This window comes from Pristiophorus japonicus, chromosome 17, assembly GCF_044704955.1.
Source record: "Pristiophorus japonicus isolate sPriJap1 chromosome 17, sPriJap1.hap1, whole genome shotgun sequence".
Lineage (NCBI taxonomy): Eukaryota > Metazoa > Chordata > Chondrichthyes > Pristiophoridae > Pristiophorus > Pristiophorus japonicus.
The window spans coordinates 34,568,218-34,584,113 of NC_091993.1; the positions used below are offsets into that span (position 1 = coordinate 34,568,218).

At 43.7% G+C, this 15,896-nt stretch overlaps 1 protein-coding gene across 3 annotated transcripts in view; it reads left to right on the forward strand.

Annotated features, from left to right (window-relative positions):
- Positions 1 to 15,896, forward strand: part of LOC139227683 (long-chain fatty acid transport protein 2-like) — a 63,149-nt gene that overhangs the window by 34,108 nt on the left and 13,145 nt on the right. For all 3 annotated transcript variants that reach the window (XM_070858625.1, XM_070858627.1, XM_070858626.1), the window contains 3 exons: positions 6,018 to 6,142; positions 7,528 to 7,722; positions 11,996 to 12,086. In XM_070858625.1, the coding sequence (XP_070714726.1) occupies positions 6,018 to 6,142; positions 7,528 to 7,722; positions 11,996 to 12,086 (411 nt within the window). The remainder of the gene's footprint in view (positions 1 to 6,017; positions 6,143 to 7,527; positions 7,723 to 11,995; positions 12,087 to 15,896) is intronic.

Genomic DNA, 15,896 nt, shown 5'->3' on the forward strand with positions numbered 1-15,896 from the left:
GTCGTAGTGGTGTAAAGCAAAAGTTTGGCTGCGGTATAGGGCACTGCAGGTCATTATACTGGTATGAACGCTCTGTGGTAGAGACGCAGTATCTTCCCCTCCCTCCGTAGCCTGCCCTCGCGAAGTGCATGTGTGCGGGCACTATTTCTAGTACACACCCGTTGGTTCGGTTAAACCCGCACTCGTCTAGTTCCCCTCGGCCCACCGGGTGAGGGCATACTGTGATTTCCCCCCTTTGCTTGCAATCTGCTAGGGAAATCCCAGTAAGTATGTTGTTTCGACGAACGGCAGAGGTGGTGGTTAGGTAGTAGCGTATGGAGACATTTTCCCGTATTACTCCGATATTCTCTAGTTGGTATAAGGGGAACGGCCCTGAGTCCGGCGTTGCTATGGGGATCAACAGGACTATCCCTATCCCGGTAGTCCTACCCATCTGGCAATCTGGAATTGCGGGGTATACTCGGGTCAGTCCCTTCAGAGTACAATTATCCAGTGTCCCCCTTTGGTTCGCCAACTGAGCTAAATGTGAACTGTCTATCCAATCGGGTACTTCCCCGCGTTGGATCTGGTCGAGGTTGTGGCGGATCTGTCCCACCATCCATAGACCATAAGCATGACAGAGTTGCCCCTGTCTTTGCTTTATTGTATCTTCTTGTTCTCTATCAATGAGGTGATTGATGGTTTTGGCGTGAGCTTCCAGGACTGAGATGCCATCCAACTGGATTTCGGCACCCTCCTTTCCTAGGTTGGCCTGGTCTTCCTGGTTTTGCTCCACCCTCTCCAATAACCCCTTCATCACCCCTTTAAGCTGTTCTACCCTCTCATTTAACCCTTGTATATCTATCGAGTTCACTACGGAGGTTCCTGTATTGAAAACGGTAGCAACATCATTTACTATTTCCCTCTTCACCCTGGGTGCTAACCCCTGTCCCCGGAACTTACTGGCACCCATGGCATCGGCAGCCTGCTGCATTACGACTTTACTTAATACATTGTACATCTTCCTTGACTGTTCGGTACAATATTCCGGCATCTGGATGCCTGAAATATTGATCAGAACAGGCACAATTTCATGTTTAACATTATCATACAATAATTCCCCTTCGTTGTACATTGCAATCCCATTTTCTGGTCCCTTAGTAGTTATGGGACAAGGCAGTTCTTCGGGCAATGTAGTGATTCTTATGGGGCGCGGTGTCGGAGGGGGTGAGAAACATACATACAATTATATTGCAGCCGCCCCCGCCTCCTCGTAATACCCACACAGCCCCATTCCCTTCTTGCGGATGACTGATTGCTGGGATTGTCCCGGAGGCGCGCAAATTATGCCGAAAGTACATTCATCAGGCCCTTTGACATCCCTCCGTTTAATGCATCTGCTCCTTATACCCGTGGAGCACTGTACACATACTCTTATTCTTATTAGGATTCTTATTAGGATTCACTTGTAACCATGCATTAAAATAAGTCCTGTCCTTGCTCCAGTCCTTGGCTGCTGGGATGCACATTCCGTCCGTTAAATTAAACAAGACTCCATGGTTCATGTAGTTGTTTATTTCCAGCGTGCTCTGCTGTCCGTCGGTGTTGCCCAGGATACGTGCATGTCGCAGGGCTATCCATATTACGAGTAGCGCCTTTCGTATTCCCATTCCGGTAAGTATTATCTGTAATTTTAAACAGACGGCCTGGTCGTCACCAGGGGTTAAGTTTTTTGCTCTACGAGTGTCCCTGTCACCCTGCAAAATCAGAAGGACAAGGTTATAATCGAACCATTTCGAGCTGAATCTGTAGGGCGTGTGCCCGTGTCTTTACCCACTTAAATATTACCCAAACTCCTATTATGACCAAGGCCAAAGCTATTCCTCCAAACATCGCTGTCTGCTTTACCGTTAGGTTGGGTTTGTGGACTACACCTACCCACCGTGGGGTACATTGGCTCTATTGCCAGAGGTGATGGTGCTATGGCTGCGCACTGCACTATCCGTCTAGACCCGTTATCTCTTCCAGCCTGTTTATCTTAGCTTTTAACTCTTCAATTTGTTTTATTGAGTATCTATTTCTTTATTGTATCAGGCAAGTATTATTACATAAGCTAGTTCTGTTTTTATTTTTGTTTCCTCTGTTAGGTGAGTCTTTTTTTTTCCTATTAAGAAATCCAAATTAATAATGTTCAGTATAAAACGGCTGTCAATGGAAAGGGTTAACTCCTTTCCAGGTTTGTAAGAAGACCTGATGTCATTACGTGACTTCACGTAATCATCTGAAAAAAAAAGTCTTTGTGCCTTCAAAACTGGCTTCGAAATTAGGAATCCGTTAAAAACAGCATAAATCATTAGAGTAAACTCCAATGTTTTCTTAACTTCTAATTCAAGTACTTGCCAAAGAATTTTTTTTTTTTAATTGTTTTAAAACAAGACCACACATACAATAGCAATTTTGTTTACTGAAATTCAATTCTGTTTTTTTTTTATTTCTCTCTTTCTCCTCGTTATCTTCAAAACCCTCCTGCTTGTTTAGACTGTTCGGGACATTTTTGATAAACACTGTCCATTTTGGAAATCTTTTCAAACTGCATTGAAACTTTTTCATAATTGAAATTTCGAATCCATGTAGAGTGTTTTTTGCTTATTCCAATTTTTTTTTCTCTTCTAATTAAACCAATATCTTTTTCACAGCAAACATCAACTAGTATTTAGTAAGTTATATCTTTTTCCATTTAGTCCGTTACATCTTTTTTTCCTTTCTTCAAATTAGGTTTTGTATTTTACACGGAGGGTATTAACTCCATAAAGTTGTTAATTTAAAATCATTTGTTTACTTTCAAAGTGGCGTCTTTATCTTTTTCTTTTTCTCCATAACTGGAATGGAGTCCAGCTTTGAGAGTTTGAGTGCTGCCTTTCGTTATCTCAAAATGCTCCAGTTTCAAAGTCGTTACTAAAGCTTGCTGTTTTTTAACATTTTCCAAAAGTTCCTTTTACACCTTCGCAGATAGCTCGCCACTTGCCCAGGAGTTTGACCTGATCAGATTTAATTTAATCTTTTCCTTTTTTTTTTAAATCCACCTCAGTATTTCCTGTGCCTTCTCTGAATATCTCAAAATCCCAATTCAAACTTTGTAATTTCAATCTTTATTTAAAACTTTTTTTTTAGAAGCTCTTTTTTTTTTAAAGCATTCTTTATCTCATTCCGAGACTAAATTTATGTCTTTCAACCCAATCAATCCTTGCATGTTTTCTTTCGGCAAGTAAGTGAGCATGTCAAATAAATATTTTGCTCAACAAACCTATTCTTTATTTGTTTATTTTCCTAGCTCCGTAACTTATCATCCGAATAAATCCACACCTGCGTTTCTAACTTAAATGTCTTAAAACTTCCCACATACAGGACAACATTACAAAGGGTTAAAAAAAGACTTTCACTCTGTTTCTAAAATAAACAGACACTTGCATTCCTCTTCCAACCAGGCTTTCGGAACATGAAAACATAAAAAAATTCATTCTGCAGTCAAAAATCACACAGGCACTTCTCACTCAACGATCAGACATTTACAACAGTCTCTCTTCTTGTTTTGGCCGGCTCTATTTTTGGATCCATGACCTTTCAGGGAATTCGTAGTTTTATCTAAATAATTCCTCACATAACTAATTCCTGAGGATTCCACCCTGCTTTAATCATTTTTTCAATTAGCTTCTTTTGTTTTTCCGCCAGGTGGCGGGTAAGCAACCCTTCTGGTCCCCACTCGAGTTTACTTGTTTTCATGGCCATTCCTGGGTAGGACTAGTACCGTTAGGAATCTACTCTCAGAGGTCCGCTTTCTTTCTAGCGCGACTTGTAGTAAACTGTCTCTTGGCTACTGTCAGGTCACAAGTTCTGCTGTTGCACAAACTTATACAATTCTTAAAAACGCGTTTAAGCAATTCCCGCAGTGCTCTACGTATCCTTAACGACTACCTACCACCGCTCAGCCCGTTGGTCCGACCCTGTTCACAGGTTTGGATTCCGTTAGCCGCTGTACACCGCTTGGTTCTACCCCGGGGTATTTCAAATTACACTACTGGGTCCGGAAGATGTCTCTCGGTATCACGATCCCACGGTCTAAGTGTGTTCCCTACGCCTACTTGGTTCCTGGCCGTCACGTGGGACAAAAGTCCTCTTAATTCAGGCTCAGGCTAGGCGTTTGAGATATTAGACCGTCTCCTCATGTCGATCAACCAGCTTCCACCTTCCGCACCCTTTATACTTAAAAATTGTTTTTTATACTCACCCAGGTTTTTTCCAAGGGCGTCCAGCGACTCCGGGAAATCCCGTCGATTACGCCATTGTTAGCGTTAGTGTTTTCTTAGAAGAATCACTCAACACTCAGAGTCGGTTCCAATGCTGATGCAGCTTTTATAACGCTCAGCGGGGAGGAAAAACTCAGGACCGTATCCAGGTTTCTCTCCACAGAACAAAGAGTTACATGTACCTTTATATGTTTCACAACAGTTACAAAACAGTTTACTACAGTTACACAGCCCATCACGGCTGGACACAAGCCAATCACAACGATTATAGATTACATATAGGTTCTTTTAACCCAATAGAATTCTCCTAGTATCCAGGGAACCATATGTTCGGTTATTGTCAGCTTGGGCTGATCGATGGCTTTATAGGTTCTCTCCCTAGTTCTTTCATCTGGGAGAAATAATTGGTATATAGCCTTGTTTACAGCAAATGGTTTCCCTCTTATCTTTCTTCCTGGGGAATTAATTGGTTTATGGCCTTGTTCACAGGAGATGGTTTCCTTCTTATCTCTGTCTTCCCAGGCATTCCTACAGTGGGCCTCACAGGGTTATTGCTCGGTCAGTGAACGTTCAACAGTTCACAGCTTGACTACCTGATTTCCCATCATGCCTGGGCAGCCATTTTATGTGTGTGTCCATTTAAGCTTATGTGAGTTTTAAATATCCAGCAGGTGCCTAATGCCTAAGTCTATATATATATTTCTACTCTCTACAACATGGTACATCAGTCATTGAAAGTTGGCATGCAGGTACAGCAGGCGGTGAAGAAGGCAAATGGTATGTTGGCCTTCATAGCTAGCAGTTTTGAGTATAGGAGCAGGGAGGTCTTACTGTAGTTGTACAGGGCCTTGGTGAGGCCTCCCCTGGAATATTGTGTTCAGTTTTGGTCTCCTAATCTGAGGAAGGACATTCTTGCTATTGAGGGAGTGCAGCGAAGGTTCACCAGACTGATCCCCGGGATGGCTGGACTGACATATGAGGAGAGACTAGATCGACTGGGCCTTTATTCACTGGAGTTTAGAAGGATAAGAGGGGATCTCATAGAAACATATAAAATTCTGACGGGACTGGACAGGTTAGATGCAGGTAGAATGTTCCCGATGTTGGGGAAGTCCAGAACCAGGGGACACAGTCTAAGGATAAGGGGTAAGCCATTTAGGACTGAGATGAGGAGAAACTTCTTCACTCAGAGGTTGTTAACCTGTGGAATTCCCTACCGCAGAGAGTTGTTGATGCCAGTTCATTGGATATATTCAAAAGGGAGTTAGATATGGCTCTTACGGCTAAAGGGATCAAGGGGTATGGCGAGAAAGCAGGAAAGGGGTACTGAGGTGAATGATCAGCCATGATCTTATTGAATGGCGGTGCAGGCTCGAAGGGCCGAATGGCCTACTCCTGCACCGATATTCTATGTTTCTATGACCACATCAACTTGCTCTGTCTCTTGTTCTCTCTCCCACGCACTCTATCACGTCGTGAAAGACGCTATATAAATGCAAGTCTTTGTTTTTTATCTCGCCCACCTGTCCACAGTATTTCCCTGGTGTATTTCAAATAATCCAGAATCTCATTTGTTGACTAAGACAAAAACCTAATAACCCTGGGCCGTCCTCAACAAGCACCCAGTGTTACTAGTGAGTAATAACCATTATTTATATTTAATTACTCCCAATTGTTAGGATGATCTGAGAATGCAGAGAAAAATATTTCTATTTTGTTCCTTTTCTGTGATAGGTGCAACTGTTGTCTTGCGCCGTAAGTTCTCTGCCAGCCAGTTCTGGGACGACTGCCGGACGTACAATGTGACCGTTATCCAGTATATCGGGGAAGTGCTGCGCTATCTCTGCAATGTTCCAAAGGTAAACTCAGCACAGATGTACATCACGTGATGGGACCACAGAACATGTGGGGCCTTTCACTCTAGGAGAATACTAACACAGCGTCATTGGGAGCAGGAAGTCTTTGTGCATCCACCAGCATTACTCATGATTACCTCAACTGCACAAAGTGATTCCTAACCAAACTCCATAAAAGCCTCTTGTTAAATTACTTGCTGGTTACTGTCCCTATTCACCTGTGGTAGATTGGAAGGTAGAAGATAGAAAGGGCTGTTTAGAGTTCCTCATAATGTTCTGCAACTGAATTTGGCCGGCAGTATTGCCAAGTTCTGGATAGGCCAGGATAATGGGGCCCTCAGTGATAATGATGCCCTTGAGGGTCAGGTGGAGATGGCATTGGTTTGTCCTTGTGCAACAATGCCTGGCACTACATCACACAAATGCTATCTACACCATGACAACTCAAGCCTGGATGTTATCCATGTCCTGTTGTAGGCGGGAATGAGGTGCTCATTATCAGAGAAGTTGTGAATGGAGCTGAACCCTGGAAGTGTCAGTGAACAGCCCCTTATTGCAGTGGGAAGGTCGCTGATGAAGCAGTTACAGACGTTTGGGCCAAGGACATTTCCTTGAGGAACCCCTACAGTGATGTTCTGGGATGTAATAACTAGCTTCCAACAATACCACCATCTCCCTGTACATTAAGTATGACTTACCACTGAAGAGCTTTCCCCTTGATCTCCCATAACTTCAGTTTTGATGGGACTCCTTGGGTCAAATACTGCCTTGATGTCCAGGGCAGTTTCTCTTGCCTCCCATGTGGCTTCTGGCTCATACATCCATATTGGATCAAAGCGGTGATAAAGTCTGGAGCCAAACGCTTCTGGCAAAACCCAAACTGAGTGTTAGCAGGCGGGTTATTAGTAGGTAGGTGTCACTTGAAGGCAGTATTGACTTGTTCCATCACTAACTGATGATTGGGAGGAAGCTGATAGGATGGTAATTAGCCGGGTTAGATTTGCCCTGCTTTATGTAGATAGGACATGACTAGACAATTTCCACATCATTGGGTAGCTGTCAGTGTCACAACTGTACTGAATAGCCAGTTGGAAAGAATAAGAACTGAAATTAATAAAGAGCCCTTCACGACATCAGGACATCCTAAAGCACTCTACAGCCAATGAAGTACTTTGAAGGGTAGCCACTGTTGTAATGTAGGAACGTGGCAGCCAAACAAGTCCCTGTCTCTATCCCAAGGGTGGTGGAGTCAGACAAGAGCCATCCTGTTACCAAAGCCTGTGGCTAGAAAGTAGCTTGCACTGCTCCACATTGAAATATAGAGCCCAGACTCTCAGAATGAAAATGTATATCTTCATTTTGTTTCAATGATTTAATTTCCTTTGTAGAAGAGCAGCGATAGGGATCACCAGGTGAAGATCGCTGTAGGGAATGGTGCACGGGCAGATGTCTGGAAGGAGTTTTTAAATCGATTTGGAGACATCCAAGTTTGTGAGTTTTATGGTGCAACTGAAGGAAATGTTGGCTTCATGAACTACGTGGGCAAAATTGGTGCGTTGGGACGGGTAACATTCCTCACCAGGGTAAGAAAGGCGTCGCTAATTTACCTGTGTGTGTGTGAGAAAGGGAAGTTGGCAAATTAATGTTATTTACTTAAACCTTGGCTCTTTGCATAATTGGCTTTCAGATGTGACTTTTGCCCTTGTCCTAGTCACGTGTATATAGACATGAAAACATGAATGGGTTTAAACAGATGGGATGTTGGACCCTTAGATGCCACATGGAGTGAGTCCATCAGTTTTATGGAACATTGGATGGTCACATCATTGTGAATGTGACAACCTTTGAAAAGATCAGCCATGATCTCATTAAATGGCGGAGCAGGTTTGAGGGGCCAAATAGCCGACTCCTGCTCCTATTTCTTATTGAAGTTCCAGGTGATTCTTCCACTCTCTGCTGGATGTAGTCTGACATAAGCTTCTCCTCACACAACTTAAAATAACATTATATTAAAAAAAAATGAATGGACTTCATGTAGATGCAAGACATCAGTGTTAGCAGTGGGGCCTTACTACCTCCCCAATTAGCATCCAGTCTCCTGTATCTCTCCAGGTCAAGTTCAGCACGGGTTGGATATGATGCAATATTCTCTGTGCTGCTACATCAAGCAGTTGTAGGTGAGATATAGGATGGGCTATGTGCACAGTAAAGCTCCCTCCACTGTGCCCCACCAAATCTGCTTGTGTTTGTGTACCATATTGATTGGATATAGAGCAGAGCTTGCTGTAAACTGGCGAGAAATGCAATGGTGCCACACCCGTTTTACAGGCGTTAAACAAGGCACCTCGGTGTCCAATATGTCTAGCGAAGCACACCTATCCCTCCCACACTGGAAGTATGTGAAATAATCATTAAAATATTGAAATTAGAGTCGTTCACTTGTTGTAGGACCCCTTCTGATATCGGGTGCCAGACTCGTGATGTGGTAAATTCACTCAGCAACTCATGGCACTATCAGGCAGCAAGAACCCTTCAGCAGCGCTAATTATTATGGCTGCACGCCTAAATCATTTTAATGAGTACCAGCGCGAATTTCGCATGGTGCTCTGGATCAGGGAACAGGCACATGCAGCCTGCGCCCCTCGCCCCCATGCGCCCCTCGCCCCCATGCGCCCCTCGCCCCCCTGCGCCCCTCGCTCCCTGCGCCCCTCGCTCCCTGCGCCCCTCGCTCCCTGCGCCTCTCGCCCCCTGCAACCCTCGCTCCCTGTGCCCCCGTGTCCCCTGCAACCCTCGCTCCCTGTGACCCTCTTCCCCCTGTGACCCTCGCCCCCTGCGCCCCTCACTCCCTGTGACCTGCGCCCCATGCCTACCCGTGTTTGGATGCAATCAAATTTCTGGGTCATTGTGTTGACCCCAAATCCAGAATAATACTCTGCTCCGCCCGTGACATCAGTTTTTCACATCAGTGTTGTATATCGCTCTGAGGCAGATGGGTGTTGCTGGAACCTGAACAATGGGGTTACTGTTTTTACTGTGGCCCTGCCCCCACCAGGAACTAGCTTGCGGATGCCCAGAGCTGTTCTGTTAAACATTGAGTAAAACTGCAAGAGAACTTTCCCAAATATTTATTTATCTTTGGATTAAAATTTGTACTGATCAAGATGGAGGAGAATGATCTTGTGTATGCAGTGTCAGCACCAAACCCTCCCAGCTCATCTTGAACACAGGCTGCTTGCAAGGGAACGTTCCCTCCACTCCACCCTAATACAGATGTTCTCTGTTGCTATTTATAGCAAAATGGTCCCCTGGTCCAAAGCACAACAATCCAACTGACTGAATCAACAATTGTTCTCCTTGGGCATTTTTCACAAAAAATGGCGCTAACTTTTTTTTGTTCTGATCTATTCAAGTAGGAATAATGTTGTGTGGCCTCCCTCACTGACTGCCCTCCCAACCATTCATAAGGCACCTTGTGATTGGAAAGGGAGGAATCAGATTGTGTGTTCTGATTGTGTTCAATGTATTGTGTTTATGATGGATGCTTATCAAATGGTTAATTATTCACCAAGATACTCTCCACATATCTGAAACACTGACCTTTGTCCTAAACTGTCCTAATTTTATGAAAGGGGAGTCTCTGCGATTACTGGCCTCCTTCCCCCCCCCCCCCCCCCATTTGAACTTTGTCTAGTTTATCAACTAAAGAAGTCAAGGCCTTGTTTCAGCGTGAACCTTTCAACAGTGTTTGGCTGGAAATGTAGCAAGCATCACCAGACATTGCTAAATCATTTCATATATTTTTATTTTTAAGCAGAACATGTTAAGGATATCAAACCAAACCAGATAGAAACATAGAAAATAGGTGCAGGAGCAGGCCATTCAGCCCTTCTAGCCTGCACCGCTATTCAATGAGTTCATGGCTGAACATGAAACTTCAGTACCCCCTTCCTGCTTTCTCGCCATACCCCTTGATCCCCCGAGTAGTAAGGACTTCATCTAACTCCCTTTTGAATGCATTTAGTGAATTGGCCCCAACCACTTTCTGTGGCAGAGAATTCCACAGGTTCACCACTCTCTGGGTGAAGAAGTCTCTCCTCATCTCGGTCCTAAATGGCTTACCCCTTATCCTTAGACTGTGACCCCTGGTTCTGGACTTCCCCAACATTGGGAACATTCTTCCTGCATTTAACCTGTCTAAACCCGGCAGAATTTGAAATGTTTCTATGAGGTCCCCTCTTATGTGTAACAAAAATCATTCTTCATATAATGTGAGTAATATTTATTTATTTAATTGTCTTCTTTGACGAGATGTTCTTCCCTTCCCTCCATGCACCATGTTCCTTGGATGCTTTGTCCCAGGACTACGCCATGCTGGTTTTGAGTAGGATGTGGGTAGAGTGTGCACATGGGCCAGAGTTCTGGGTTGTTTACCCTTCCATGTGTGGGGAAATTGCAGGAATACAAGTGTGAGTGAAGCACTGATTTATTTCATAAAACTACCAAAGGGATTTCAATAGTTGAAAGTACCTACAAGACATACGAAGGGATCATCTCAGTTATTGACTTGTTGGCTGCATTTCACGGTTATCAAAATGGAGGGAATCAGATCTGTTGCATCTCATACTGGGACCAATCAGTCCCAGATCCTGTATCGCAGGGTCGGTCACACACTCCACCTCCCCTCCACCAACCCAACAATGAGCCTAAAGAATACAAGAACGACTTTGCCAGAAATAGCAAACAGGAATTCTCGGCCCCAACCTTCTCCACCGAACCATTTCCCAACACCAACCGCCCTTATGGACTCTGACACTGAGATCGCCCCTTTCGTTTCAGTTAATGTCTACTTTGCGCTGTACAGTTGTGGCCGTTGGGAACTGGGTACAAGCCATCCAACTCATTTCACTCCAGGAACCCTCATCAAGCTCAGAGAGGCAGATCTTTGTGCAGTTGGTCTTGTTGAATTTGAGCTCATGTCCCAAAGGGGAAAGAGCAGTCTTCTAACCCAATTCTACTATCCCTTGTCCTTTGAGTGAGACCCTCCTGTATAAAATGAAACTGTAAAACCGGCTCTTTTTCAGTACCAGTAGCTCTCAAGCACTGGTCTGAAGTTGTGGGGAAACCAGACAAACCCACGTGATTTGTTGGTGTAACGTCCGTCTGCTTCCCATGTGTACTGCACCTTTGTATAAAAAGACCCAGTGGCAGCAAAATGCTGCTTTCTCCATGGATTCTGAACAACACAAATATCCAAGACACGTGCCAACTCTCATGTCCAACTCTTGTGCCCCAGATCTTGCTGACACTTGCAGAGGCTATGATCCCTTATTTAAATGTGGTAGTGTGGTCCCAGTTCTGCCGTATAGGCAAGGCTCTCTCTTGCCTTTTTCTGTTATTGTGGAGGTGAATGATGCCGATGGAACACTTTATCAATTTTGTCAAGCAGTGTCTGCATCAAGAACTCCTGGATCAGGTATAGCACAGCCTGCTATGAAATGAAGGTCTTTATACTCTGTTCCAACAATGTGCTTTAGCCCCAACCCCAGGACAGCACTTTTGAGCATTCTTCCACTTTCCAGGCTACTCTGAGTGAGGTTGCCAGTTAGAACCAAATTAGGGGCAATCATGCTGTGAAGCCACCAGGAGCTGGACTGAGACTTCACAAACTCATTTCAAAAAGTGCCCTCACAGTCAGCAGATACTTTGACTATTTGGAATTGCTCATCTCCTGCATTTGGTCCCTAATATTTGAGAATCTGCCTATTTAATCGTTCCACCTTTTGTTCAGATACTGCAATGTGAATATAATCCTCCAGCATTAAGACTAAGCTAATCTCCTGGTGTCTTCCCTCCCAGAAAACCATGCCTTTTTACCTGATTAAATATGATGTTGAACAGGAAGTACCCGTGCGAGACGCCAAAGGTCATTGCATTGAAGTCGCTAAAGGTAACAGTTTGTACAATAACCAGCTACAGTGTGAGTTTCCTCTATAATGTTCCTTCCCACCTCGTAGAGATTAACACCATGAGTTTATAAGATTCTTCCTCGATGTCCAGCCACATGCAGCGAACAGTCACAAAATGGAACTGTAAGACCAGCTCTCTCTCAGTACCGGTAGGAATTTAACAACTGCATAGGTCATTCAAGAGCGAGTATGACCGCCTAAAACAGAGTGAGGAGGAGTCACTCAGATACAAAGTGCACTAATAACATTTCCTAACAACTTGGATGGCTTAACTGTTTCAGTACACTGGCCTTTTAATAAATACTTCAAAAGGAAATCTGAATGGCAGCCTGACCTAGAAACTGGGTACTTATTTCAGTTAATGTTTATTTATTATTTATTGTAACTGTGTTGCGCAGGAGGCAGTGGGAGATCAGAGATCTGTAGGATAAACTGCATTATAGGAACACGAGTGGACCATTCTGCCCCTCGAGCCTGTTCTGCCCATCAATAAGATTATTACTGATCTGCAACCTAACTCCATATCCCTTAATACCTTTGGTTAACAAAAACCTATCAATATCCAATTTAAAATTAACAATTGATCTAGCATCAATTGCCATTTGTGAAACCACCCTTTGTGTGCAGAAGTGTTTCCTAATTTCGTTCCTGAAATGTCTGGCACTAATTTTTAGACTTTGCCCCCTAGTCCTAGAATCCCCAACCAGCAGAAATAGTGTATCTTTATCTACCCTCTGCTCCCCTTAATATCCTGAAAACTTCGATCAGATCATCCCTTAACCTTCTAAATTCTAGGGACTACAACCCTAATTTGTGTAATCTCTCCTCATAACGTAACCCTTGAAGACATTCAGGTATCATTCTGGTAAACCTACGCTGCAGTCCCTCCAAGGCCAATACATCCTCCCTAAGGTGTGGTGCCCAGAACTGCTCACAGTGCTCCAGGTGTGGTCTAACCAGGGCTTTGTACAGCTGTAGTATGACTTCTACCCCCTTGTATTCTAGTCCTCTAGATATAAAGGCCTGCATTCCATTAGCCTTTTTGATTATTTTCTGTACCTGTTCATGACATTTTAATGATCTATGTTCCTGGACCCCAGGTCTCTTTGGACATCCACTGTTTTCAGCTTTTCACCATTTAGGAAGTACCCTGTTCTGTCCTTTGTAGGTCCAAAGTGGATGGCACAAATGGGTATGATCTGATAGCCATTACAGAGACGTGGTTGCAAGGCGACCAAGGCTGGGTATTTTGACAATTCGAAAGAACAGACAGAAAGGAAAAGGAGGTGGGGTAGCACCGTTAATAAAGGATGAGATCAGTGCGTTAATGAGAAACGATATTGGCTCAGAAAATCAAGATGTAGAATCAGTTTGCGTAGAGATAAGGAATAATAAGGGGGAAAAAGTCACTGGTGGGCATCGTCTATAGGCCCCCTAACAGTAGCTACACTGTTGGGCGGAGTAATGGAGGCTTGTAATAAAGGAACGGCAATAATCATGGGCGATTTTAACCTTCACATTGATTGGACAAAGCAAATTGGCCAGGGTAGCCTTGAGGAAGAGTTCATAGAGTGTATCCTGGATAGTTTCCTTGAACAGTACATTGCAGAACCAACCAGGGAGCAGGCTATCTTAGATCTGGTACAGTGTAATGAGACAGGATTAATAAAAGATCTCGTAGTAAAGGATCCTCTAGGAATGAGTGACCATAACATGGTTGAATTTCAAATTCAGTTGGAGGGTGAAAAAGTTGGTTCTCAAACCAGTGTCCTAAGCTTAAATAAAGGAGACTACAAAGGTATGAGGGCAGAGTTGGCTAAAAGTGGACTGGGGAAAAAAGATTAAAGAATGGGACGGTTGATGAGCAGTGGCAGACATTTAAGGAGATATTTCATAACTCTCAACAAAAATATATCCCAATGAGAAGGAAAGAGCTTCATTCTTAGTTAATAGTCTCTTATGTGGGACTTTATCAAATGCCTTCTGGAAGTCCATACAAATAACATCCATAGACATTCCCCTGTTCACTACTTTAGTCACCTCTTCAAAAAAATTCAATCAGGTTTGTCAGGCATGACCTACCTTTCACAAATCCATGCTGGTTCACTTTGATCAACTGAAAATGTTCAAGGTGTTCGGTCACCGTATCCTTAATTATACTCTAGCAATTTCTCAACCACAGGTGTTGGGCTACCTGGTCTTTAATTCCCTGCTTCCCCTCTCTCTCCATTCTTAAATAGCAGAGTGACATGCACAATTTTCCAATCTAAAGGAACGGTTCCTGAATCGAGAGAACTTTGGAAGATTATAGTTCGGGCATCTGCAATGTGCTCACCTGCTTCCTTTAAAACCATGGGATGGAAACCGTCTGGTCCTGGGGATTTGTCTCTTTCGTGCATTTATTTTCTTCATTATTGTTATTTTACTTACGTTAATTTTATATAGTCCCTGTCCTCGATTCAGTATTAGTTTCCAGCATGCTATCTTCCTCTACTGTAAATACTGACGCAAAGTAATTATTCAACATGTCCGCCATTTCCCCATTGTCGTTGACAATATCACCACTTTCAGTTTTTAAGAGGCCAACATTACTCCTGACCATCCTAATGTAATTAAACATTCTTCGTATTGATTTTGATATCCCTTACAAGTTTCTTTTCATACTCCCTTTTTATATCACTTACTGTCTGTGACCCTTTGCTGTTCTTTGTGTCTTTCCCATTGGCCAGGATCTGTGCTAGTTTGTTGCATTTGTGTATGCCCTTTCCTTTAATTTGATGCTGTCCCTCCCTCTCTCGTTGTACATGGTTGTTTTTGCGAAGTAGAGCTCTTGGCCTTCAGGGCTATAAACTGGTTCTGTGTCACATTAAATTCTTTTTAAACACCTCCCACTGATCTTCTGTTGTTTTACCCATGAACAAATTTGCCCAGTTTACTGTGTCTCTGTCTCATCCTGTTGAAGTCGGCCTTGTTCAAATCTAGAATCTTAGTCACTGTTTTGCATTTCTCCCTTTCAAATGCTGCATTGAACTTGATAATGTTATGATCATTATTGGATAAATGTTCACGCACAGTTAGGCTGTTAACTAAATCTGTCTCATTACTAAATCTAAGATGGCTTGCCCGCTTGTTGCCTCGAGGACATATTGTTGTAGAAAACTATCCTGGACACACTCAACATATTCACTACCTTTCGGACAGGTGCTAGTCTGCTTTTCCCAATCTATATGAATGTTAAAATCCCCCATTAAAACCACTCTGCCTTTGCTACACGCTTGTCTAATCTCTGCATTTATACAATCTGGCACTTCACAGCTGCCACAAACTGGCATTAACAGGTCTCAGACACAATTTCGGCCCCTATAACTCTTAAGGTCCTGTTCTTTAATTTAGCTCCTAGTTCCTGGTACTCGCCACACAGGACCTCTTGCCTACTATTCCCTATGTTGTTGGTTCCAACATGGACCACAATGACTGGATCCTCCTTCTCCCTCGCCAATATCCTTTCAAGCCGGTTCGAGATATCCCTCACCCTGGCACCAGGTAGGCATCATCATCATCATCATAGGCGGTCCCTTGGCGTCGAGGATGACTTGCTTCCACACTAAAAATGGTAACTGAAGAGTCTGATGTGGGACCTACAGTTTCTGTCACAGGTGGGGCAGACGATGGTTGGTGGATGGGGTGCCTGGGCTGTTGCGCGTTCCTTCCACTGTTGACGCTTGGCTTCAGCTTGCTCTCGGCGATGAGACTTGGTGTTCGGCGCTTTACTGGATGCTTTTTCTCCACTT